General features: G+C 30.8%; 6 protein-coding genes and 1 long non-coding RNA gene across 7 annotated transcripts; 6 read left to right on the top strand and 1 right to left on the bottom strand.

Annotated features, from left to right (window-relative positions):
- The first annotated feature begins 922 nt into the window (after positions 1-922).
- Positions 923-2,587, top strand: LOC108567359 (venom protease-like). Its single transcript, XM_017927775.1, has 6 exons — positions 923-980; positions 1,037-1,237; positions 1,321-1,397; positions 1,452-1,561; positions 1,618-2,035; positions 2,405-2,587. The coding sequence occupies exons 1-6, from the start codon at positions 923-925 to the stop codon at positions 2,585-2,587; spliced, it is 1,047 nt and encodes a 348-aa protein (XP_017783264.1).
- A 526-nt stretch (positions 2,588-3,113) lies between these two features.
- Positions 3,114-4,862, top strand: LOC108567408 (venom protease-like). The gene is made up of 6 exons (XM_017927840.1): positions 3,114-3,182; positions 3,239-3,412; positions 3,495-3,571; positions 3,623-3,732; positions 3,787-4,204; positions 4,488-4,862. The coding sequence occupies exons 1-6, from the start codon at positions 3,125-3,127 to the stop codon at positions 4,668-4,670; spliced, it is 1,020 nt and encodes a 339-aa protein (XP_017783329.1). The 5' UTR covers positions 3,114-3,124; the 3' UTR covers positions 4,671-4,862.
- Positions 4,863-6,420: 1,558 nt separating this feature from the next.
- On the top strand, positions 6,421-8,092 carry LOC108567358 (venom protease-like). Its single transcript, XM_017927774.1, has 6 exons — positions 6,421-6,478; positions 6,535-6,708; positions 6,791-6,867; positions 6,919-7,028; positions 7,083-7,500; positions 7,848-8,092. Exons 1-6 carry the CDS (start codon positions 6,421-6,423, stop codon positions 8,037-8,039), a joined length of 1,029 nt encoding a protein of 342 aa, XP_017783263.1. The 3' UTR covers positions 8,040-8,092.
- Positions 8,093-8,673: 581 nt separating this feature from the next.
- LOC108567357 (venom protease-like) lies at positions 8,674-10,265 on the top strand. The gene is made up of 6 exons (XM_017927772.1): positions 8,674-8,734; positions 8,791-8,991; positions 9,075-9,151; positions 9,207-9,316; positions 9,373-9,799; positions 10,083-10,265. The coding sequence occupies exons 1-6, from the start codon at positions 8,674-8,676 to the stop codon at positions 10,263-10,265; spliced, it is 1,059 nt and encodes a 352-aa protein (XP_017783261.1).
- A 2,556-nt stretch (positions 10,266-12,821) lies between these two features.
- LOC108567466 lies at positions 12,822-14,392 on the bottom strand. Its single transcript, XR_001891245.1, has 2 exons — positions 14,046-14,392; positions 12,822-12,963 (listed from the first exon to the last, which is right to left on the bottom strand). It is a non-coding gene; the product is annotated as an uncharacterized LOC108567466 (long non-coding RNA).
- Positions 14,393-14,524: 132 nt separating this feature from the next.
- On the top strand, positions 14,525-19,252 carry LOC108567465. Its single transcript, XM_017927957.1, has 3 exons — positions 14,525-14,663; positions 18,053-18,202; positions 18,811-19,252. Exons 1-3 carry the CDS (start codon positions 14,612-14,614, stop codon positions 19,029-19,031), a joined length of 423 nt encoding a protein of 140 aa, XP_017783446.1. The 5' UTR covers positions 14,525-14,611; the 3' UTR covers positions 19,032-19,252.
- A 4,307-nt stretch (positions 19,253-23,559) lies between these two features.
- On the top strand, positions 23,560-26,282 carry LOC108567386. The gene is made up of 3 exons (XM_017927805.1): positions 23,560-23,693; positions 25,800-25,988; positions 26,056-26,282. The coding sequence occupies exons 1-3, from the start codon at positions 23,636-23,638 to the stop codon at positions 26,265-26,267; spliced, it is 459 nt and encodes a 152-aa protein (XP_017783294.1). The 5' UTR covers positions 23,560-23,635; the 3' UTR covers positions 26,268-26,282.
- The last annotated feature ends 694 nt before the right edge of the window (positions 26,283-26,976 follow it).

Below are 26,976 nucleotides of genomic sequence, written 5' to 3'. Positions count from 1 at the left end.
TACTAAGGTATTAGTGCAAGGAACAGCCTTCAATACAAACCGTTTGTTTATTAGGTTTATGGCTTCTTTTGATCAGTTGAACGGTTCTCAGACAATTCTCATTTTTTTATATTTTCCACTGACGCCATTAGGTAATTAACAAGTTTCACCGACTAGAACAAATAAATCAAGGAATAACTAAATGTTCATTCTATAAATTTCTTTTTGTTATTTTACCATGATCCATGCCATCAACATTTTTACTAAAGAAGTAAAATTAAGACGTGCAGATATTAATCAATTTAGAGCTTAAATATCTTAACGTACAACAAATAATTAACTTGTAATTAGTCGTCTTCGGATATAGAAGTTTTAATAATCGTTTAATGCTGTTTTAATTTTACCTTCTTCTTTGGAATTCAATTTTTATCTTTGATTTCTGCTAAATTTTTAAACAAATGTAATAATTAGTAAAGAAAAGTGTAATTTTATATTATAAATCATATTGATTTATTATTATTTTTTTTCTCTTTGTATTAGAATTTACTTTTTTTTTGTATTATAAATATAATTTTGACTTCGCTGTATCTGGTTCATAAAACTCTATTATATTCAGTACTAATAATAATAATAAAAACTATATGTGCAACGTTCTTATCATAATATATTTAAATAATCAACAAAAATATAGAAATAAACAGACGAATATTAAAAATAAATACATTTTTCTCTCAATAATTAAATTAGGTAAAATTCGTTTTAAGACATTTTACGGAGAACCAATAAACTCTATATTTTTATGACATGCATATTACGACCCCTATTTACGGTAGTACAATTATATTCCAGGTAAATTTAAGAAAGTAACTAAAAATTCAGTAGACTTTCTATTTAAATACAAAACTAGTATGAAGAGACAGTTTGTATTTGGCATACAGCTATGATGTTTCGTTGCTTGCTAATGTTGTCTTCATTGGCAATTACCTGCAAAGCTCTTGAAGGTAGGTAAAACTTCAAAATTTCCAAATGGTTTAAGTAAAAAATTATTTCAATACAGTTGATGATGCGTGTAAACTATCGAATGGCAAAAATGGAATCTGCAAATTGGTGACAAAATGTCCAAGTGCCATCGAGCTAATCAAGAAGAGACAGATACCGATACTATGCGGATTCGAAGGATTGACATCCATCGTCTGTTGCGATAAAACTAGACTGTTGACCAAATCTCGAGATTCACCTGGAAAGAAGAGCAAAAATTGTGAGTTTTAAATACCATGAACATTAGTAGATTATAAATAAAAAAATAGCTTAGTTTTGCAAACTAACTTTATGTTATTTTAGATTGCTTATCCACATATCCTCCAAGGTTAGCTGCGGTAGGAGGTGTTCAATCTTTCGCAAAAGAATTTCCGCATATGGTAAAAAGTAATAAATGTTCGTGAACAAAAATTTAATTGTTTTTGAGTTTTTAGGCTGCTTTAGGTGCTATTAATGGAGACGAGGTTAAGTGGTTGTGCGGAGGTAGTTTGATCAACAAAAGGTATATAATAACTGCAGCGCATTGTCTCATATCAAAAGATTTGTAAGTATTTAAATTAATAGTGGACAATACAAATGAATAAAATGTATTTGTTATAGTGGAATTTTAACGCACGTACGTTTAGGTGATCTCAATTTGAAGTTGGATACAGACGATGCAGAGCCTCAAGATTTCGGAATCAAACGTGCCATCAAATATCCAGGATATATTAGAACAAAGTCGTACCACGATTTAGCGTTGCTAGAATTGGATCGAAAGGTGAATTTTACGGATTACGTGAAACCGGCTTGCTTGAATGTTGAAAAGAATTCGACGAATGGTCAAGTTTTGACTGCAACCGGTTGGGGCAGGACGCAATTCGGAGGTGATACCAGCGATCATCTGCAGAAAATCGAAATTTTCGAAACCAAAAACTCCGACTGCACATTGAAGTACAAATATGATCCGAAACTGACGTTGGGAGTCGTAGATGATTGGCAGATTTGTGCAAGCGCTCCAGGAAAAGACACGTGTCAGGTAATGACAGATGTTTTAATTTATGAAAATATAACTGATATGTGATGACAGCTAATATTGTTATGTTTTGATGTTTATTACGTTGAATTTTTTATATGTATGAAAGTTGAATAGTTTTAGTAACATGTTACAAAGTTTTATCATAAACACATCTACTTGTTAGATTTTATTTTTTAATATTCTTTTAATTCAAATTTTGTTATAAAGGGTTGCATTTAAGGGGTCGTAAAACTACTGCTGTCACTCAGTGTCAAAAATGTATTCCTGTAAACAAAAATATGTTGAGTCCTATAGAAAAAAAGTTGACATATTTTTTTTTGTAAATTTGTTTTTTAAGAAAAATTCTAAATTTTTATGTTTTATTTGCAGGGTGATTCTGGTGGACCACTTCAGAAAAAATCTACCTTCCATCACACTATTTATGGTGTAACTTCGTTTGGTAAAGCCTGCGGATTGGCTAACTTCCCCGGTGTTTATACAAGGATTTCCTATTATATTGATTGGATTGAAAAAATTGTTTGGCCTAATGGCATCCACGATGGTCCTGCTTAACTAGAAGAAATAAAAATTCTTACTAATGTTCTATGAAAAAGTATAGCAATATAAAAAAAAATATATAAAAAATAATTAAATTATAGCATACAAAATAATACATGCATCAGATAATTGATTCAATTCCTTAAAATCCGCACGTTCTCGCTTTATGGCTTTGACTAATAAAGTAAACGAACGAACGAAATATTATGAACAAACATGTTGCATATCCAAAGGAAATACAATGATTTACATGAAATTAACTAAATTAGATCTAAATTATCGTAATTGGATCAATCTCTAATATATACTTTAATTAATGCAAAAATAGAGCTTGTTATCTGTTTTTATTTTTTTTGTTCATAGATAAATAGCTTTATAAAATACTGAAAAAAATTAAGTGTTATAATTCATACAGATTTAATTGTAAAAAAAATATTTATCCATCATTGCAATAAATTTAAAACGGGAAGGAAAAATAGATTTTTTTCTGCATCCTCTATATATAAATACGAAACTGGGTTGAAAACAGTTAGATCTTGGCACGCATTCGTGATGTTTCGTTGTCTGCTAATTTTGTCTTCATTGGCAATTATCTGCAAAGCTCTCGAAGGTAGGTAAACTACTAGCATTTCCAAATGGTTTAATTAGTAAATAATTTCCATATAGTTGGTGACGCTTGTAAATTATCGAACGGCAAATATGGAGTATGCAAATTTGCAGATAATTGTCCAAGTGCTTTGAAGCTAATCCATAATAGACAGATGCCGATACTATGCGGATTCGAAGGTATGATGTCCATCGTCTGCTGCAAGAATCCACCTGGAAAAAAGAGTAGAGATTGTGAGTTTTAAATATTATGAAGATTAGTAGATTTTACGTCAAAAATAGCTTAGTTTTAGAAACTGACTTAATAACATTTTAGATTGTTTAAACATGTATCCTCAAAGACCCGGAGTGGTGGGAGGTGTTAAATCTTTGGCAAAAGAATTTCCGCATATGGTAAAATAGTAGTCAATTTACGTGATCAAGGATTTAAGTTTGAGTTTTTAGGCTGCTTTAGGTGTTATTAATGGAGACGAGGTTAAGTGGTTGTGCGGAGGTAGTTTGATCAACGAAAGGTTTATCATAACTGCAGCGCATTGTCTCATATCAAGAGATTTGTAAGTATTTAAATAAATAATAAACAGTATAATTAAATAATATATTTATTATAGTGGAATTTTAACGCACGTCCGTTTAGGTGATTTAAATTTGAAGTTGGATACAGACAATGCGCAACCACAAGATTATGGAATCAAACGTATGATCAAATATCCAGAATATAACAGGAGACAGTCGTACCACGATTTGGCGTTACTCGAATTGGACCGAAAGGTGAATTTCACGGATTATGTGAAACCTGCTTGTTTGAATGTTGAAAAGAATCCGATAAATGATGAAGTATTGACTGCAACCGGTTGGGGCAGAACGCAATTCGGAGGTGATAACAGCGATCATCTGCAGAAAATCAAAATTTTTGAAACCAAAAACTCCGACTGCACATTTAAGTACAAATATGATCCAAAACTGACGTTGGGAATCGTGGATGATTGGCAGATTTGTGCAAGCGCTCCAGGAATAGACACGTGTCAGGTAATGATAGATGCCTTAATTTATGAAAATATAACTAATTTGTGATGACAGCTAATATTGTTATGTTTTGATGTTTTACATTCAATTTTTTACATGTATGAAAGATGAATAGTTTTAGTTACATGTTACAAATTTTGATATAAAGCGTTGCATTTAAGGGATCGCAAAATGACAGCTGTCACTTAGTCTCAAAAATGTATTGCTGTAATCAAAAAAAGTTGAGATATTTTTTTTTGCAATTTTTTTTTAAGAACAATTCTAAATTTTTATGTTATATTTCTAGGGTGATTCTGGTGGACCACTTCAGAAAAGATTTTCCTACCATCACACTATTTATGGTGTAACTTCGTTCGGTAAAGCCTGCGGATTGGCTAACTTCCCCGGTGTTTATACAAGGATTTCCTATTATATTGATTGGATTGAAGAAATTGTTTGGCCTAATAGCAATCTCGCTGGTCCTGCTTAACTAAAAGAAAGGAATAATCTTAATAAAGTTCTATAAAAAAGTACTGCAATATAAAAAAAATACAATTATATAGAGTAATAAAATTAGAACCTATAAAATAATACATTTCGTACATATCTAGGTTTGCAGCAGATAATTGATTCAATTCCTTAGAATCCACACATTGGTTTATGGCTTTGACTAATTAAGTAAAGGTTACATACAACGATTTAGAAGAAATTAACCAAATTAGATCATGAATATCGTAAAGGATATAAAACAATTAACCTATAATTAGTGTCTTTGATAAAACAATTACAATTATATTTTGAATGTATCTATTGAGTTTTAATAATATAAAATAAATCTATCTATAAATCTACAATGTTTATTTCATAACATATTTAAATAATCAACGAAAATAGAAAAATATGGCATCGGTGTCTTCTTTATAAACTTTTCTTTCTAAATCTCCCACCTTACCTCATCAGCATCATCAAAAACCTCCTTAATAATCGTTCCCTTAAAGTTAAGATCCGCAATTCCTTCTCCAGTTCCTATTACCCGCTTCAGGGTGTCCCGCAAGGCTCCCCTCTGTCTCCTCTGTTATATAATATTTTTTGTTGTGATATGTATAGCCCCGATCCTAATATCTTTGATCCCAACCTCTATGTACTCCAATACGCTGATGACACAACATTGATTTCCCACGCCTGTTCCATTCAATCCTCTATCTTAACTATCTTAACCTTCAAAACCTCATATCCTCGACCATTTTATGGTTCAAAAAATGGCGCCTCAAAATTAACCCATCCAAAACCAAACTCCTTATTCTCTACCATCGCATATCCCCTTCGTCTCACCATGTTACATTACATAATCATTGCATTTTACCATCACTACTTGTTAAATACCTTGGAAACCTTCTTCATCCTAAACTCAATCTCAAACAACTCAAATAGAAAAATTAAATCTAGATCCCGTCATTTTTATTCCTTAACCTTCCGTAACTCCGAAATATCAATAAATATACAAATCAATATGCCGTCCTATCCTTGACTACGGTTTCCCACTACTTTCCCAATGCCGGAATCCTGTCCTAAAGAACCTGTCCGTATCCGAACGTTCCGCTCTTCGTATCCTCACCAAAATACGACATCCTAATAATCCTCTACACAATCCTCCTAATGATCTCCTTTACTCCAAAACCAAAATAGTCCCTCTCCTCGACCAATACCTGGACAGGGACATCTCCTTGAAATTTTAATCCAAACAGTCCAACATAGCCTCCCTCTCTAAATTCTGTGTCTCTCGAAACCCAAATATCCTTCCCAAATTTAAATATCCCACATTATTCCTATTCCAATACATAATGTCCCTCGAATGATACACACTTGTTCCTGCTCCGCTGCTTTTTTTTTCTTCCTTTATTCTTCTGTTTTTCAGGTCGGAAAGACCTAGGTCGTTAGCCCTTTGGCCAGCCTATTAATATATTTTTTTAGAAAAATAATCAGTCGAATATTGAATTTAAGAAAAAATATATTTTTCTCTGAAAAATAAATTCAAGTGAAATCCGTTTAACGGCGAAGAAAACAATTATACATTATTATTATTAATTGTTATTACAGACAGATTTATTGGTAAAAAAGTTATATTCCATCATTGCAATAAATTTAAAACGGTAAGGAATAATAGTTTTTTTTTCTGCATCTTCTGTATATAAATACGAAACTCGTTTGAATAAACACTTATATCTTGGTACACAACCATGATGTTTGGTTGTCTGCTAATTTTGTCTTCATTGGCAATTATCAGCAAAGCTCTCGAAGGTAAGTAAACTACTAGCATTTCTAATTGGTTTAATTAGTAAATTATTTCTATATAGTTGGTGACGCTTGTGAACTATCGAACGGCAAATATGGAGAATGTAAATTTGCAGAGAATTGTCCAAGTAATTTCAAGCTAATCGATAATAGACAGACGCCGATACTATGCGGATTCAAAGGTGTGATATCCATCGTCTGCTGCGAGAATTCACCTGGAAAAAAGAGCAGAGATTGTGAGTTTTAAATTTCATAAAGATTAGTAGATTTTACGTCAAAAATAGCTTAGTTTTAGAAACTGACTTAATAACATTTTAGATTGTTTAAACATGTATCCTCAAAGACCCGGAGCGGTGGGAGGTGTTAACTCTTTGGCAAAAGAATTTCCGCATATGGTAAATTAGTAGTCAATTTACGTGATCAAGGATTTAAGTTTGAGTTTTTAGGCTGCTTTAGGTGCTATTAATGGAGACGAGGTTATATGGTTGTGCGGAGGTAGTTTGATCAACGATAGGTATATCATAACTGCAGCGCATTGTCTCATATCAAGAGATTTGTAAGTATTTAAATAAATAATAAACAATACAAATAAATAATATATTTATTACAGTGGAATTTTAACGCATGTTCGTTTAGGTGATTTAAATTTGAAGTTGGATACAGACGATGCACAACCACAAGATTACGGAATCAAACGTGCCATCAAATATCCAGAATATAATAGGAAATCGTCGTACCACGATTTGGCGTTGCTCGAGTTGGATAGAAAGGTAAATTTCACGGATTACGTAAAACCGGCTTGTTTGAATGTTGAAAGGAATCCGACGAATGGTCAAGTTTTGACTGCAACCGGTTGGGGAAGAACACAATACGGAGGCGATTCTAGCGATCATCTGCAGAAGATTGAAATTTTCGAAACCAAAAATTCAGACTGCACATTGAAGTACGAGAATGATCCAAAACTGAAGTTTGGAGTCGTGGATGATTGGCAGATTTGTGCAAGCGCTCCAGGAAAAGACACCTGTCAGGTAATGACAAATGCTTTAATTTATGAAAAAAATAACTGATATATGATGACAACTAATATTGTTTTAATATGATATTTATTACGTTCATTTTTTTACATGTATGAAAGTTCAATATCTTTAGTAATATAGTATGAAGTTTTATCATAAACATATCTATTTGTCATGATATAAAGCGTTGCGTTTTTAACGGGTCGCAAAATTACAGCTGTCACATTTTGCAATTGTCATAAATTTTATGTTGTAAACAATTTGATACAAACAAATATGTTGAGTCGCGCTTCATGGAGATTGAGAAAAACTGGTCACATTTTTCACCTGCAAAAATTTATTTTATTTTTTATTTGTAGGGTGATTCTGGTGGACCACTTCAGAAAAAATCTACCTTCCATCACACTCTTTATGGTGTCACTTCGTTCGGTAAAGTATGCGGATTGGCTAACTTCCCCGGCGTTTATACAAGGATTTCCTATTATATTGATTGGATTGAAGAAATAATTTGGCCTAAGGACATCATCTGGATGACAGGAAAAGTGCTATAATATAATAGTTTGTGAAACATTTTTTTTTATTATTATTCCGCTGCTTTATAATAATGCCGTCAACACAAAACGTTTGTTTATGCAGGTCTCTCTGCAATTCCATGAAATATAGTTTAAACTTAATGCAGCTTGGATTAAGCAAAAGGTTTGATCAATAGAAAACTGAAGAAGTAACCAATTAACCAATGATTAGTCGCCTTCGAGTAAACTAATCTATTTAATAGGAGGATTAGTAATATTGTTTTAATCACAGCCTTTTCCTTCTTTTTTAGAAAAAAAGTATAATTTATATATCAAGTACTAATAATGAAAAACAACTCCCTTTACTTTAAAATGTTTATATTATTATATATTTAAATAATCAATAAAAATACAAAAGTAAACAAGCGAATATTGCAACAGCACATAATTATATTTTTCTTTCAAAAATGAATGTTTTTAAAATTCCATAGATTCTATACATTTTTATTAAGTGTATATGACCGCCCGATTTGATGGTAGTAAAATTTTATTCCGCCATTGCAATGATTTTAAGAAGGTAACGGAAAATTGGCCTTTCTGTTTTCTTTTCTTCAGCCTGTATATATAAATACAAAACTGGTTTGAAGAAGCAGTTCGAAATTGACACGCAGCCATGGTGCTTCGTTGTCTGTTAATTTTGTCTTCATTGACAATTATCTGCAAATCCCTTGAAGGTAAGTAAACTATCTAAATTTCCAAATGGTTGAAATAGTAAATTATTTCTATTCAGTTGGTGACGCGTGTAAACTGTCGAATGGCAAAAATGGAGACTGCAAATTGGTAACGAATTGTCCAAGTGCCATTGAGCTAATCAATAGAAGACAGACACCGATACTATGCGGATTCGAAGGTTTCACGTCCATCGTCTGCTGCGATGAAACTAGAATCTTTACCAATTCTCGGGATTCACCTGGAAAAAAGAGCAAAGATTGTGAGTTTTAATTACTATAAAGATAAGTAGATTTTGAATAAAAAAATAGCTTAGTTTTAGAAACTAATTTTATAACTATTTAGATTGTGAATACATAAATCCTGCAACGATATCTGCGGTAGGAGGTGTTGACTCTTTGGTGAAAGAATTTCCGCATATGGTAAAAAAGTAGTAAATTTACGTGAACAAGGATTTAACTGTTTTGATTTTTTTAGGCTGCTTTAGGTGTTATTAATGGAGACGAGGTTAAGTGGTTGTGCGGAGGTAGTTTGATCAACGAAAGGTTTATCATAACTGCAGCGCATTGTCTCATATCAAGAGATTTGTAAGTATTTACCAGCACAAATTAATAAAAGTAATGACGAAATATATTTGTTATAGTGGAATTTTAACGCACGTCCGATTAGGTGATTTAAATTTGAAGTTGGATACAGACGATGCACAACCACAAGATTACGGAATCAAACGTGCCATCAAATATCCAGAATATAATAGGAAAACGTCATATCACGATTTGGCGTTGCTCGAGTTGGACCGAAATGTGAATTTCACGGGTTACGTGAAACCGGCTTGCTTGAATGTTGATAAGAATCCGACGAATGGTCAAGTTTTGACTGCAACCGGTTGGGGCAGAACACAATACGGAGGCGATACTAGCGATCATCTGCAGAAAATCGAAATATTCGAATCCAAAAACTCCGACTGCAGTTTGAAGTATAAGGATGATGCAAAACTGAATTTGGGAATCGTAGATGATTGGCAGATTTGTGCAAGCGCTCCAGGAAAAGACACATGTCAGGTAATGACAGTTTCAACTAATATTCTGATGTTTACATGCATGGAAAATTTAACAGTTTTACTTACATTGTACAAAGTTTCAACAAATCTTTGTTAGATTTTATAGTTTAATGTTTTCTAAGGTCAAATCTTGATATATAAAGCGTTGAATTTTTAACGGGTCGCAAAATGACAGCTGTCACCTTACGGCAAAACGGCAACAAGGTTAAAAAATAATGGTTTATACTCTTGCTGAAAAAAAGTTTAAAAAAAATCAAATTCGGTCAGCAACTATTTTTTTTTTTATTTCGTAGGGTGATTCCGGTGGACCACTTCAGAAGAACAACTTTTTCTATCACACCATTTATGGTGTAACTTCGTTTGGTAAAGCCTGCGGATTGGTTAACGTCCCCGGTGTTTATACAAGGATTTCCTATTACATTGATTGGATCGAAAAAATGGTTTGGCCTAATGGCATCCACGATGGTCTCGCTTAAATGAAAAGAAAAAGATCTCGAAAAAATTGAAATGCAACTGTGCTAAGTTCACTCTTGCAAATAAACATTTTTTATTCTTCTTTGTTTTACTACAACTTAAAAATATCATTTGTATATAAAATATATAATAAAAATACTTTAAAAAATGTATTTTCGTTTCATTCTACATTTTATACTTTAATGATGTTCCTTTTTTGCGGGCAATTCATTTTTCTTGTCCAGTCTACAACGAAGGTCGGCGACAGAGCGCCAGTATTCCTGGATCCATGATCTTAATGGGGGCAGTAGTGCGTTGACATTCGTTCTGGTTTCAGTTGAAATCTATGCCAAGCTTTTTTCAGCAAATAAATGTACATAGTCATGATATTTTTCATTAAAATTTGATTAGTTTTACTTTTTTTTAAATATATATCTTCCGGCCCTATTCTACTCCTTTCGGATGGCTGTTAACATCACAATTATTTATTGCGAATCGTATCAGATTTTCGTAATACAGGCGACCATAGCCACATGGCTACCGCCGCCCTTAGTTTTACTTTGAATATACTATAATATTTGTATCTATTACCATTTTTGTGTAATAAGTTGTTAAATTGTCTTTTATACTTTAAAGACAATATTTTTCGTTTTATTGGACGACACATGATAATCAGAAGTGTAATTGAAGCTTAATATGAGTATACTGGCAAATTTGTGCATTTTAGAATTTATATATAATGAGCTGTCAAAACTGTGATTACTTCAAAAACAAATTTGATGCCTTCATAATTAATCGTTTTACTGAACAACGACACACGATAATTATAAGTGTAAATAGTCTAATTAAGTTTAATATGCACGCTTTAATATGAGTATACTGACAAATTTGTGAATTTTACCATTTAAATGTAATGAGCTGTCAAAAATATGAATACTTAAAAAAAAATGTATTGTCTTCACATCTTATCCTATTACAGAACAACGACATTATAAATGTGAATACTTTAATTAATGATTAATATATACGCTTTACTATAAGGTTATTTTTGTGTAATAAACTGTTAAAGTTGAAAAAGATATGATTGCTTCAAAATAATGAAAAATTAGTGCCTTTTCATGTTTTATCGCATTATGTTAATTATGAATATGATATTTAAATATTATCATATTAGAATGGAAGACGTAAAAAACTAATTGTCATCAAAGTACTTTTCTTAGCAGTCGTTTCTAAGCTTAATTCAGAAGTTAAAAAAATACATATCTTTTGCCATAAAAGCACTTATTTTATTGATCTGTTTATGCAGACCAACTTTTTTTTTTGTGGCTGTTGTCTAGTCACTAAAGTCTGGCGACAGTGCTCCAGCGTGCCTGGATCGAAGATCCTAATGAGGGCGGTAAGCTGAAATTTTCCATTTGAAAAATGCTCATTTCTAAAAATAAATTAACTTTTATATATAAATGTAAATAAAATATATATTTTTTATAAGCAAATTATATTAATCTGAATAATAATAATAATTTATTGACTAGACATCAATAAAAAAAAGAATAAGTTCTATAAATATATGATAATAATAACAATTGTTAAAACAAATAAATAAATTCTAACATAAATAAAAATAAAAATTATATATTAATAGGCTGGCTAAAGGGCTATCGACTAAGGTCTTTCCGCCCGGGAGCATAATTTAATGAAAGAACAATACAAATATATACATAGCAAAGTAATGAGAGGAAAAAAAAGAAAACAGCAGAGTAGGAATTGGAAGTGTTTCAATCAAGGGATATTAGGGATATTTCAAGGGTTAATGTGGGAATTTTAGATTTGGGAAGGATATTTGGGTTTCAAGGAGCACAGAATTTAGAAAGGGAGGCGATGTTGGACTGTTTGGATTTAAATTTCAAGGAGAGGGACAGGTATCGGTCGAGGAAAGGGACTATTTTGGTTTTGGAGTAAAGGAGATCATTAGGAGCATTCTGTAGAGGATTATTAGGATCGTATTTTGGTGAGGATACGAAGGGTGGAATGTTCGGATACGGACAGATTTTTTAGGACAGGATTCCCGCATTGGGAAACCGTAGTCAAGGATAAGATGGCATATGGATAAATGGATGTTTGGCCATACAGATATTTCGGAGTTACGGAATGTTAATGGATTTAATTTTGAATCTGAGTTGTTTGGAATAGGAATTAAGATTGAGTTTATGATCAAGAAGGATTCCAAGGTATTTAACAAGTGGTGATGGAAAAATGGAATGATTATTTAATGTAACATGGTGAGACGAAGGGGATATGCGATGGTAGGGAACAAGGAGTTTGGTCTTGGATGGGTTAATTTTGAGGCGCCTTTTTTAAACCATAAAATGGTTGAGGATAGGAGGTTTTGAAGGTTAACAATAGAGGATTAAAGGGAAGAGGCGTTGGAAACCAATGCAGTGTCATCAGCGTATTGGAAGGTAAAGAGGAAGGATCGGGGCAAATCTGAATATATTACACATATTTTCAAATTAATTTCACAGAAATTAAAGTAATACTTTTATAATAATTCAGGAAATTATTTATTTTTTGAAATATATTTCTTCTTCTTCCTTCCTCATCTTCATTTGGCTTCCGCATAACGCGCCAATAAGCCAGCCCCTGTCTGTGTTCTTCGGATTTCCTCTTCCGTCCAAATAGTTAAGGCAACCAGCTTCTTTCAATTACACCAAAAATTTCCCTCTTCAAAACAAATAATCAAAATAAACGATTTCTTCTAACGAAACTAAAAAATAACTATTAAATCCAACTTAAACTAACTTCTTTAAAATATGTACGTAGGAAAGAAACGGCAAGACAGGTAAAAACAATAAAGGTAACGGATCGAACACAAATATATAACGAATTTCGAACCGGGGTCTCAGCGGTTCAGTACTCAGGTTCTTGGAGAGACCTCGGAAAGGTATAAATTAGAAAGGTTGACACGTTAAAACTATATATAGGCATTAGATGTTTTAAAAAACTTTAGTATTGCCCTGTAAACGTAAACGGATGAGACACCGTATGTGAAATATATTTAATATAGATTTTTAAATATTACTCCCTCTGTCCGAAAATATGGTATACATTTGTATGAAATTCTTAGATTAACTAGAGTTTCGAAAGCAACTGTCAATATTCATTATATTGGTATTGTTTACATTAATAACTAAATAACATAACATATTTGACAGTTGTTGCTTTTGAGATAAGTTGCAATTTGAAGACCAAAAATTAGTTTTCTAAGCAAAAATATAATAGTCACCGCTATAATTTCAAAATAGAAAATTTTAACCCAAAAAACGTGAATTTATAAATAAAAGATGCCAAATCGAAGAATTTGACTAATGAACAACGTCATGGTATCTGGAAACAGCTATTACAATGTATGAAGAACAAATAAAAAATAGAACACGGTTCTACTTATGGTTGGATTATTCAATTTAAGTCACAACCACTACCGATTTAAACGTTCTCGATTTGGGTTTTTTACTCTATCTAATCACTGCAATATGAAGCTTTGCCAAAAACAATTGATGAATTCATGGAATGTGTTCAAGATGCATTCAATAAATTAGAAAGAAATACTCTCGATAACGTTTTATAATATTACAAACGTGTATGGAATCAATTATGTTAATTCCAATAAATTTCTTCATATAAACTTCGCCGTGAGGGTCAATTTAAATTAATATATATCAAAATAATTATGATTTTATTTTAAAATGTTTGATATTATTAAAGATGGTTTATTTATAGTAAATCTAATTAGTTGATGTTGTTACCACGTATTCACCTCGAAAGACGTTTATGGTTAAAGAGTTTAAATAAAACAATCATAATAACGTGTGATGTGAATTGAGGTGTCTGGCGTGTCGTAAGCAAGGTGAAGATGATAATGGTAATATGGGCGGCTTCGATTTCACAACATCGAACATGTAACGAGCTCCATTGTTTCGCGAAATAAACTAATAGAAACCTATTTAGCATTCGTTTAATGTATACAAACGCAGTCCACAAATAGGAACTGCAAATTATATCAATTAACAAAAAAATAGATAACGAAAAGTTTCAGTAAAATAGGAAAACAACAGCACGAACACAATGCATTAAAAAAAAAAAAAAGGCCGAAATGCTGTTAGAAAATTCTGCTCATGCCGTATTTCAACGTATATAAATAGTTATCCAAATGACATGTGACTGCGCGTGGAGTAGTAGTATAGCATGGTTCTCTTCCTAGCGAACTGACTATCGAGTTTAGTCTTTCACAGAGAAGCGAAGAACACAGGTCTGCATTTGAAACAGAACTTTGTTGTTATTGAAATAATAATAATAAAACACACAACTAGAGATGGCAAAATTAGCTGGACTACTCGTTCTCTGCCTAGCCCTGATTCACACAGGTGAGATGAGTTTTAACTATTCGAAAAGAGACGCGTCTCGAGTCTCTTCATCACTATTTTTAACTAAACTTTAAATAACTATGACTTAACATTTTAAAACGTCAATGCGAAAATCGCGTATCGATGCAAAGTACACATATGTTAATTTTTTCAATTTTGCAACCATTTAATTTCGCGATTATTTTAGAAAAAAAATTAAATATATATTTGAGAGAGAAATGGAAACGACGGTGCATTTTTTTTTGAATATTTATGATAAATTCGCGTGCATTTATACCATTTGCATATTCCCTATATAAATCACATTTCAGATGACGACTTTTATGTATTCATTATTTTCTTGCGGACTACTAATGGCACGTTATCAACTTCAATTGATTTCGCAACTTTTTTTTAACGAAAACAAGAACCTTTGCTCGATGATAGCTAAAACCAAGATGATCTCATCCTTGCTGTTTTTATTTGTCTCATTCTAAATCGATATCTAGTGCAAAGATGTGTCATAGAAAATTTTCCAAGTTTAAAATATTTTATTCTTATATAAAAAAAAATACATGAATGTAATAGAATCCCACATAAGTTTTGCAATGATCATTTCATTCTGCTCATCGGCCATGACCATTTGTGCATGACATCACCGTTCCAGTATGCTAAAGCCTAACATTTCTCTGGTATTTTCCTCTGTTGTGAATTATTCAAACAACAACGATTAGCGGTATTGCATTTATTGATTTTCAACATTAATGCTAATCAACTTATGTTTTCACATTGTTTTTGATCTGTTTTCGTTGCTTCCTTTCAAAAGTACAGTCGCGACAACACAAAAATTATTAAATTAAATTAAATTGAAATAAATTGTTGTTTACTTTCCTCATAACTTTAATAGACGTGAACAATGTATGCACAAACAGGTTCCCAACAAACAATGAAAACCGCATCGAATGGAGGAAATCACAATTAAGCTAATTTAGTTATTATTACATTTTCATCGCGTAAACGTATTGAAAATATTGTTTTAATAAATTAATATTTATATTTGACAAACGAAAGTTAATCAATTTGAATGGGTGACCAAAGTATACATTTCTAAAAAATATAATACATTAAATTGTTTTATTTTACAAAAGTTAGTTGACTTTTTATTATGAATTAAAGTTAGCCAGTTTTGAGACAAAATTTAGTTCTTAAAAAATATGTGTTATTAAAAACATATTTTTAATATTATTAAATATACAGATTAGTCATATTTTAATTTTCATCGTAAAATACGAAATTAATTTTGGCTTTGATTTGTTTGTATAAGGAAATGCGCGCTCTTCAAAATATAAATATTTACGGAAGATTTGAAAATGAAGCAAAAAAACGCGATATTTTACAACTAGTTCATGTGTTACCTTTGCGCAATGTAAATTGCAAAATTGAAAACAGATGTTTGTTTGGATTTGATTTATTTTTTGTTCTTCCGAAACATTAACATTATATATAATTAAATTAGCAGAAAGCTTTGATAATTTACAAGACTTGTGATTCTCCTACGCTGTTAAGCAATAAACCAAGCCTTCAAAGACTACTACTATATTCGATTACATCATTTATTATATCTTTGCATGTGTAAAGTACATTTATTCAGTTTGGTTTTACTTTCTTTTACACATTTTCTCATCTATTTTTGGAAATAGATTTTCAGTGAAAAAAGGATTAATAATGTAGTGAATCAAATGAATTAACTTTAACATTCTGCATGTCAATACAAAGAATTAACATTTTTCTTGTCTGTTTAAACATTTTCTTGTCGTAATTTTTTTGAAAATTACTTTTCAATGTAAGGAAGAAAAATCATTATAAATTAACTTTTTCATTCCCAAAGACGAAAAGTAATCTAATGAATCAAATTAACTTTTTCATTGCCAATTCCTCATTTATTTTTTGTAAATTGATTTTCAATGCAAAGAAGAAAAATTGTCTAATAAATTAATAAAAATTACTTTTTCATTCTCAGCATTCCTATTTTCCTGTCTATTACTTTTGGAAATTACTTTTCAATGTAAAGACAAAATGTTTTAAGTAAATTAACTTTTTCATTTCCAATTTTGTCTATTTTTTAAAAATTGGTTTCCAATGCAACGAAGAAAAATTGTGTTATAAATTAATTAAATTAAGTTTTTCAATCCGTTTTCCCATTTTCTTGTCTATTTTTTGTTCAAAATTGCATATCAATACAAAGAAGAAATATTTGTCTAACGAATTAATTAAATTAATTGCATATCAATACAAAGAAGAAATATTTGTCTAACGAATTAATTAAATTAACTTTTTCATTCCCAGTTTTCCTATTTTCTAGTCTATTTGTTTTTTTAGAAATTGCTTATTAATGTACAGGAAAAATGTATTAAGAAAATTAAATTTTTAATTCCCAAATTGTCCATTGTTTTGTCCACTTTTTGGAATTACATTTTTCAATGTAAGGAAGAAAAGTAACCCAAATAAACCAATTTTCCCATTTTCTAGTAAATCAACTAAATTAAACTAAGCGACCTGGTTTATTGCATTTTCTCTTCTATTTTAGGAAATACAATTTCAATGTATGTCTGATAAATATTGAAATAAACCAACTTTTGAAATATACGCAGTATTTTTTACCGTACCAGTTGCATATAATTAAAAGATAAAAATGGAATAATGTCGCTGCTTTTTCTTATCATAGCAATTTCATAATGCATACATACCATTAACGTTGGTAATGAACTAAAGATTTGCAGGATCACCTAAGCAAGGTGATAGAGTTCTAAAGAATATATAACCATGACTCACCTATTTATATTGCTGAATGCCATTGTAACTTATTTGGATAAGTTTGTAGGTGTATTCTTAGTAATAAATTTATAAAATTTGGTTAGATCGAATAAAAAACGGCTAATAAGAAATGTAACAAACCTGTTCTAAAATGCATAGGTATAAATATAATTTATTTATAGTTCATGAACTAATAACAATTTCAGTTATGCAAATGCTATTCCATTCACGACATTTTAATAGCGGTCTAATTCGACTACGATAAATTAATGTTTGAGAATGTGTGTACTGTAATTTATTTTTTCCTTTTATTTCTCGTTGAGTGGAAAATTGGCTGGAAAATAATCGCATGTCTAATGGTAATAGAATATTTAATCAATCGGTATGATTAGATTGATGTGGAATCGATTTCACGGCAATTACCATAGAAGAAGATCTAAAAACAAAAACGAAATAGGCTGACTAATCCAGTTTCTTGTAATACGCAAAAGTCTTGACATTTAGCTTTTACCACCCTACTTTTGAATGTCTTTTAAATGTCCCGAATCCAATCTGTTTTGTACTGAATTTCGTTAATGTTAGTTATTTTTTTCTAGGCTACGCTTTGCAGTGTTACAACTGCATTTCGAAACCTGACAGCAAGATGTGCGATGACTTCTCCGACGAGGCTCAGATCAAGAAAATTACTTGCGGAAAGGTAGTCGCCGATCAATTCCAGGCAGCTTGCATCAAGAAAGTTATCAAAGGTGGGTTGTTGTTATTTTAAAACATGATTTTCAGCAGAACAGCAGCAAAGTACACGCTGTACTCGAGATGCGATTGGTGGAAACCGTTGCAAAGATCATCGTAACATCGGGTTGTTGTGCAGTTTTCGCTTTGGTAGGTGTTGCACATGTTTTCGGCGTTCGCGATTTGCTCGCAATATCTGATCACCGCCCGAACGAAGCTCCTTTTGTCAGAGGTCAGCATCGTCTTCAGATCGACTTTGGCGCAGGACCCTTTGTCCGTGCATCTCACCTTCTCCAGCTTATCGACTTCCGGTATCATGCAAGGACTCTCGTCCTTGAAGTCCTTGCACGTGTAGCAAATCAAACCTAAAGAACGGATCATCGATAATCAGCGATCGAAGCTGAGCAACTCACCAAAGGACATTTCGAGATTGACTAAAACGACGAGGACCAGAATAGCGACGTTCATCAAGCGGCAAAAACAACAATTTAGTACGCTCGACCTTCAATCATTCTCTCCTCAACGTGACTGAAATGCTCAATCCTCGTTAATGACGTTCAATTTCAGTGACAAACAATGCCAACGTTATTATTTCATTTATTTATATTATTATTTTTCGTTTCAGATAAAAACACGGAAATGATGAACGTGACCAGGGGTTGCGTTCAGATTAGGAAAGATGGAGACACCAAAGCCGAATGCAAAGCTCCATCCGACAAGTACGATGTCACCGCGTGCGATGTCTGCATGGACGACCTTTGCAACGCCTCAAATCAAATAAACTTCAACCTTTACACGTTCATCGCATCCGTGACGATGTTATTCCTAGTCAAATACCTCAATTAATTTAAATAGTTTCACACAAGTAGAAAACTAAATTCAGTAAGTAACATCATAGTGTACTTAAATGTTCTTGTTGCAACTTTATATAAGATATTTGAAGAAAAATTTAATTAATTAATACATATTCTGTTAATTCTATTGAAGTTTACCATTTTGTTTTTTTTTTTCATTTTTTTTTGTATGTAGAGCTTTTCTTATTGTTGAATAAATGTAATTTAAAAATATAACCTGTTTAATAATAACGCAGCGATAAAAGTTAAAATCTGTAGATTTATCGTTGTTAACTTAATGGATCCGTTGCATAGGTCCTTGTTGCAGAAGAATATCGTGCAAACGTCAACGTTTTCGTTGATCATCGTGCAGGATTCGTCGTTTATCAATGGTAGAGAACAGTACCTCATGACATGTCTCTCGTAGGCTCTCGTTTTTCTATTTGTGAGTTTCAATCTCACCTTCATGCAAGTCTTTGGACTATCGCATTGAACTGTCGGAGTATCCTTGGTCACATTCAAACAACCGTCACTCGATTCACTGTGACATACGTAACATCTCTTACCTAATGAATATAACGAAACAATAAATATTATATAATTATAAACATACGTTATTTTTTCTCACTTTTTGGAACCTTCTTTGCAACCAATGAAGACATTAGTGCTATAATTATGATGCAGATTACAAAATAAATGAACTTCAAATGCATGTCAATGGGTTTCAATTAAAACATTGCATATGACACTTTTTTTTAATAATTAGCTTGTCTAGCTGCCTACATTAATTTTCCAAAAACTTCAGAAAATGTTACAAATTTATTGAAAGATATTACACATTTTCAGGATTAATAAATAATAAAAAAAATAAGTGTATCTCTCTATTAATCAAGTATTAATCTTCGGATTTGCAAGTGTTGTAGCATGGAATTTATCATTTCAATTAATTAAAAAAAAAATCAGAAAATATGACAAATTTATTGAAAGCTAGTACAAGTTTAAGAAATGATCTTTGAAAAAGTTAATTGAGTGTATCTTTCTATTAATCAAGTAAATCAGACATACATTAAGAGTTATGTAACTGACATATCTTCGGATTTGCAAGTGTTGTGGCATGGATTTTATCATTTCTATTAATTTTGAAAGCTATTACAAGTTTTCAGGATTAAGAAATGATTTTTGAAAAAAATAATTAATTGCATCTCTATAAATCAAGTAATTCAGAGACACATTAAGAGTTATGTAATTACTACTGATATGTCTTCGGATTTGCAAGTGCTATGGAATGGAATTTATCATTTCTATTAATTTTCCTAAATATTACTGAAAATGTTACACATTTATTGATAGCTATTACATGTTTTCAGCATTAAGAAATGATATTTGAAAAAAATAATTAAGTGTATCTCTCTATTAATCAAGTAAATCATATATACATTAAGGATTATGTAATTAGCACTGACATATCTTCGGATTTGCAAGTGTTGTGGCATGGATTTTATCATTTCTATTAATTTTTAAAAAATATTTCAGAAAATATGACAAATTTATTTTCAGTATTAAGAAATAATCTTTAAAAAAATTAATTGATTGTATCTTTCTATTAATCAAGTAATTCAGAGACACATTAAGTTATGTAATTACTACTGGTATGTCTTAGGATTTATAAGTGTTGTGGCATGGAATTTATCATTTCTATTAATTTTACAAATATATCAGTATTCAGATTTTGTATTAAAGAAATAAGAAAATTGTTGAGTCATAGATAACTTATAATTTTCTGCTTCTGTTTTGTATATTGAGTCATGGTATTGAGCTATTGTCTGAAAGTGAATCGTCGAAATTAATCACAATTGTTGTGGCAAACAGTTTATCACATTACAATTCTAAGAAGTATTTATGTAATTTCAATCTTATATAAACAAATTATTACCACTATTATTTAAGTCCCACTATTACTTCAAAAACATCAAATATTTAAATCAAAACTTATGAAACAAAATATTTGTTGTCCAATCAACAGAGGTTCTCGTATTTTATGGACTAATTTGTGTTGTTATGAAAATAATTAAAATTTTATATAAATTAAGAAATAATCATTATTTTACAAAGTGCAAATTATTAATATCATCATTATTAGTAAAATTAGTATAAACTATAATATATATAAACGAAAATGCAAACACGGCACAACAGAGCAAGTAAACAGAATAGTAAATACCATCTACCAAGACCTGGAAAGTAAAAGATACTGTTCGGCTGCCTTTTTAGACATATCTCAAGCTTTTGACAAAGTTTGGCATTCCTGACTACTATACAAAATAAACAAGAACCTGCCATATAATTAATTTAAAATAATAAAAGCATACCTCGATAATAGAAAGTTTCAGGTAAAAATACAAGACGAATACACCGATTTATATCAAATAGAATCAGGGGTGCCGCAGGGAAGTGTTTTAGGACCACTAAACTAACAATACTACGATTGCAACATTCGCTGATCTTGCAATCTTGGCATCAGATGAGAATTCAGCAGTGGCATCCAAATATCTACAGGAAAATTTAGATAAGCTACAAGAAAGGCTTAATAAATGGAGAAAAGCAGTTAACGAAATGAAATCCGTGCATAGCACATTCATGCTAAAGAAAAACACTTGCCCAATTATAAGACTTAATGGACAAGATCTGTCCAAACCAACAAAAGTCAAATATCTAGGCATGCGTCTAGACAGAAGACTTAACTGGAAAGATCACATTCAGGCTAAGAGGGAGCAATTAGAAATAAAGATTAGAAAACTCTACTAGCATCTAGGGATAAAGTCGGAATTATCAGTAAAATAAATTACTTATATACAAAGTAATACTGAAACAAGTATGAACGTATGGTATCCAATTGTGGGGTGCGGTCAGTAAATCAAATTATACAAAGGTTCCAATCAAAATGCCTAAGAAATATTATTAGGTCCCCATGGTTCGTCAGGAGTAAACAAATACACGAAGATCTTCATATAGATATGGTCGAGGATACAATACCAATATTTAGTAATATATACCAAGATAGACTGGAGTCACATACTAATGTTCTGGCTATTGGCCTACTCGACAACAGTGGAACCACAAATAGGCTGAAGCGTTGCAAATCACTAGATTTAATATATAGATTTAAGTAATTATTAATGTTCAAATCATCATAATGGTAAACTATCTACCGGGAAAGATTTTCCAATTAATGTCAACCGCAATCTTAAATTTACTCAATGTTCACATTGATGAACATACGACATAAAATATAAACAAAAGAATTTGTTCATGCAAGTATCTTTATTAACGATAATAAAATAGAAATTTCTGTTACAGAAATAGTACATTTTTTGGTTCATATTTTAAATAATTTACTTTAAAAACGAGTTTCATTAAAATTTGCTTTTTTTAATTTTCATACTTGACTTTAATGAATCCGCACTGATTGAAGCCGTACTTTACGAGGAATTACTGTAAATAAATAATGTATTGAAAATAATTGTAAAAATATATTCTATTTTTGCAAGTTTATCCAATTTTTTTTTAGCAAAACGATTTTATAAAAAGTATTAAAACATCTCTGATTTATGAACATTTAATTTGATTAATATCATTTTTATTACAGAGAATATATGGAAATTATGAAGTATATTATGATAAACTTAACAGTGTTTCGTGATGTGAGTTAATTTAGTCATAGGGGACCGACTGGAATTAATTGGTCATTTGAATCGACAGGTCAACAAAATTAACCTTTTACACAAACGTTCTCCCATTTATGAAATGCTCAAGTGTGTTTCTTTTTAATCCCAACGAACGATTACATTAATATCTATCGATTATAGGCAGTTCGTTAAACAAGGTAATGCATAGTTAAATGGTTGAATAATTGTTGATATATGTAGAATTTTATATGAATTTTGTAAAAATTGATATATAACCATTTTGTTAATGCATGGTTTAATTGTTACATAATATGTGAAAAAATTTGTAATAATATGAATATGATTTGAAGTAAGTTTGACTTATTTTTACATCAATATTTTTGTTGATAAAATTGTTTTATTTGTTATCATAAAGTATATGATAACAAATGAATGAATTAAGTAACGTTAGAAGGAATTTGTTGAAAAAAATATTGTAGACAAATCAATCAACAAATGATGTAAAAGTGCTAAAAGGTTATTTTGCTCTACTCGTAAACAATAAAAAAAAAACAACATCCTATAGTCAGACTGGAATGCGGTTTTGTTTATATATAGGTGTTTCTGTATTATACTAGTAATTCATATTTTTGCACGTCGATTGTGTTTACGTTTTCTTCTTTTTTTTGTACAATCTCTAATGACATGAATATGTGCTAGTTTCTGTTTAATAATAATCGTGAGTTGTAAAGTGGTCGTCCTGTCTGTATGCACGATCTTGTGAAAGAAAGAGAAGCAGAAGAAGGGAAAAAAGGTGAGTCCGTTGGTGGGGCTAATAAATATTGAAATTATACAGTTGTTGTATTAATGTTACAGAGTTTTAGTCTCAGTTGTCACAAACCGTACCGGACGCTCTCAACATTTTTCTAAAGTTACCTCCGATACAAACATAATGGCTCGTTACCAACTACACCTTCTAGTTCTTAGTTTAATTGCATACTTTTCTACAAGTAAGTCAACTTATATTTTATTTATTACTAATAAAACAAATTTACTTTTTTAATCATTTATTTAATAAGTTTGTAAACATCAATATAAGTAAATTATTTTAAGTATTAAATACAGCAATACCTCGGATAGTGCGGACTGTTTCAAGAATTAAATATATACAAAAATAAACCGCACTGAAAGAGACTTTTGTGTACTATTTTTTAGAATTTATTTTAATTCTGAAGAATTAAAATTTACCTATATTTTTTTTTAATTTTCAAACCGGACTATAGTAAACCTGGTCTGATCGAAATCACACTATGCGGGGTCTATTGCTCTACAACATTGATTATTATTTACTTGAAATAATTTATTGAAACAATAATAAAATTTCGCAAATATTTACAAATAAAACGAGTATTAAAAACTAAAAAAAACACACTTGAATTGTTGCGTTAATATAAATTTTTTACTTCAATTTCAATTTTTACTATGTTTTTTCTCATTGTATTTATTATAATGAGGAAAACTAATGTGATATAAACATTGCAAATAAACATGTAATTATAGATAAAAAAAAATTAACTTTATAACTTTTTACTCAAACTTCTATTCTTTGGATTTTAGTCTAAATTAAGGCTAATAAAAAATTGTAAATTAATTAATCCGTTCGTTAAATCTTGTATTTAATAAGATTTTTCTGATCGGTAGGAAAATTTACCATAAAAACAAGTATTCAATTACGTGAAACATTTGTTATTGCAACTCCTTCTTTTATTTTGTTAATTCTCAAAGCAAATTAATTTGTTTTGCAATTACATTTTTCCTTTGAATAATGTGAGAAAATTATCTTTGGTCAACGTCACAATGAACAGCGAAAGAGGAAGAAAAACATACGAAGATTAAGTATATAAGGATGGTGATTATTTTGACCGCAACTGGGCGTACGCTTCATTGTTTATTCCAAAATTGATGGTAATTGACATCCTCAGGTTTGCATGTCAACACGTAAGACACCAATTTCCCGAATGATGTAATGCATATTTAATAGAGGTTGTCCTCTTATTTAATTACAACCTGCAATTGCATAAGGAATTTGAATATCACGATGATGATATCATGCTATGTTCTCACTGCGCACTTTTATTTTTTTCTATATGTTTAGTAAAGTTTAACAAGTTTGTTTACTAGTACAATTTTTCATAATGTACTTACAATTTTGCTTACTTTTATTATTTTTCAATGATTTATATATCTTACGGGAAAAGTACATAATTTTGAACATAAAAGTACAAAAATACTTATTTTTACCGTAAAAAATTGGTATAAGTATAAATCTTACAGTTGATTCATATATATACTTTTACCGGTAAATGTAAATAAAAATAATGTATAGATTTACCGGTAATGTACTTATCGATTATGTACTCTTACCGTAACATATACATATAAATCAATTGTAAATTTTTAATAGATTTAAAAGATGAAAATATTACAAATTAAAATATTAATTTTTATTGCTTCATTTCTTAATATAGAATTCTTTTGCATATATTATTTGTTATAATTAAAATGTACATGTAAACTTTTTGTCCATACAAAAGATTGTTTTAGTAATCTTTCTTGTATTAGAATACAATTGTCTTGGAATAAATGGAATTTGTTTGTTCCATTGTAATTATTGTGAGTGCAATTAGTGAATTGAATCATATCGGATCGTGACTAAAGCGGTCTAGAATCTTTCATAACTACGCAGCAAACACGCTTGGTTACATCACAACAATGCTGTCGGCTTTATTTATTTACGTCCTTTTGTTTATTTACAAATTTTCAAGGTAAGCCAGAAATTCGCAGAGTTTGTTTGTATATAGAAAAAATAACATAAATAAAAACATATAGATAGATAGATGAAATGGATACAAACTGAAACGAATTTCATTGCCTTGTTTACAATTATATCATTCCGTTTTCTCCTCGTCCATTTGGGACGATGTTGCGTAAAGGCGCATAACGGGTTCTGGAGGCTTTCACTTCAGCAATGCGTTTACAAAACGCAAAACTATTTTCGAATCATTGATTTTGTGCTCATTAATTTTTCGTTTCCTTTTTTTCTCTTCTTATTGCAGGCGATGCTCTTAGATGTTGGTCCTGCTCTTCGGACATGGATTTACCATGTTCGGATTACTTCAACACGACCGCGCTGAGCAGACAATACAATCGTTACGGAAACGCTCCTCAGCTGACGGAATGCACACACAACAATCAGCTCACTTACCAAACGGGCAAGCCAGTTTGCTCCAAGAAAGTACAGACATGTAATGCATACTTCCTCTATCCGTGAGATCTTCAGATGTATTCATTTCAATTTGTTTTGTTCTTTAGCTTATGGAAGAACGACCTACATTCGCCAATGCATGTATCTTCACGAGCAGGAGAAAGTTGGTCCATGCCCAGCTGAAACCACAACAAGCGCAACGACTATCGATTTCTGCGAGTATTGCGACTATGATGGTTGCAACGGATCTTCGAGCCTGAAGAGCGCTCTCCTCCTCACCATTATCTCACCATTGCTTTATTTCTTCTTGAAATATTAGATAACATTATTATTAATTACGTTTATTTTAATTTTATTTTGTTAAATTTTTAAATTGCGTTTGTTATTAATTATTATATTTTTTTTTTGTTTGTTGTTGTAAATAATACTGAGAGTGTTTTATTTAGAATTTTATTTTCTGTTAACATTTTGGGTTTAGATTGTATTTAATAAACAACACAACTATTGTATAAATGTAAACAGGTGTGATTCATGCTTCGCGTTGTTATTAAAACCTTGACTCTAATTCAAGTGTGATTAATGAATGTCCTCTTATTTTGTCTTCTATTCCGCACTTGCTGGAACGTTTATTGAGCGAAACATTTTACGTATTCAAAACTCATATTTGTCGGACAATCTACACATGTTAATATAATGTCGATTGTATCATCAAATATTTAGAGATATTGTGATTTCATACTTTTTTCCTTAAAGTTGTAAATAAATTATTTACCTTGAAAATTAACATAATCATTTTTTTTGAAACTTTTTTCGTTTCATAAACAATTGTCAACTTCAATTAGGATTAAGAAATCCTTGGACATCTTGGATTATATCGTAGTTATGTCGTTGCGGAGTCTTAGAGGGGTTTATGAATATTAAATGCAATATTCTTAATTAGTTTTATTATACACATCGAAGTTTTATTGAGAAGTCAACCATACAATAGTTGATCTCAGGAATAATTGCTAAGAGTTACATTCTCCTCT

The sequence above is a fragment of the Nicrophorus vespilloides genome, unplaced genomic scaffold (assembly GCF_001412225.1).
Source record: "Nicrophorus vespilloides isolate i.1.1-1 unplaced genomic scaffold, Nicve_v1.0, whole genome shotgun sequence".
Taxonomy (NCBI): domain Eukaryota; kingdom Metazoa; phylum Arthropoda; class Insecta; order Coleoptera; family Silphidae; genus Nicrophorus; species Nicrophorus vespilloides.
Note: the sequence above shows the minus strand (reverse complement) of the source record. Positions and strands in the feature narration are given on the sequence as shown.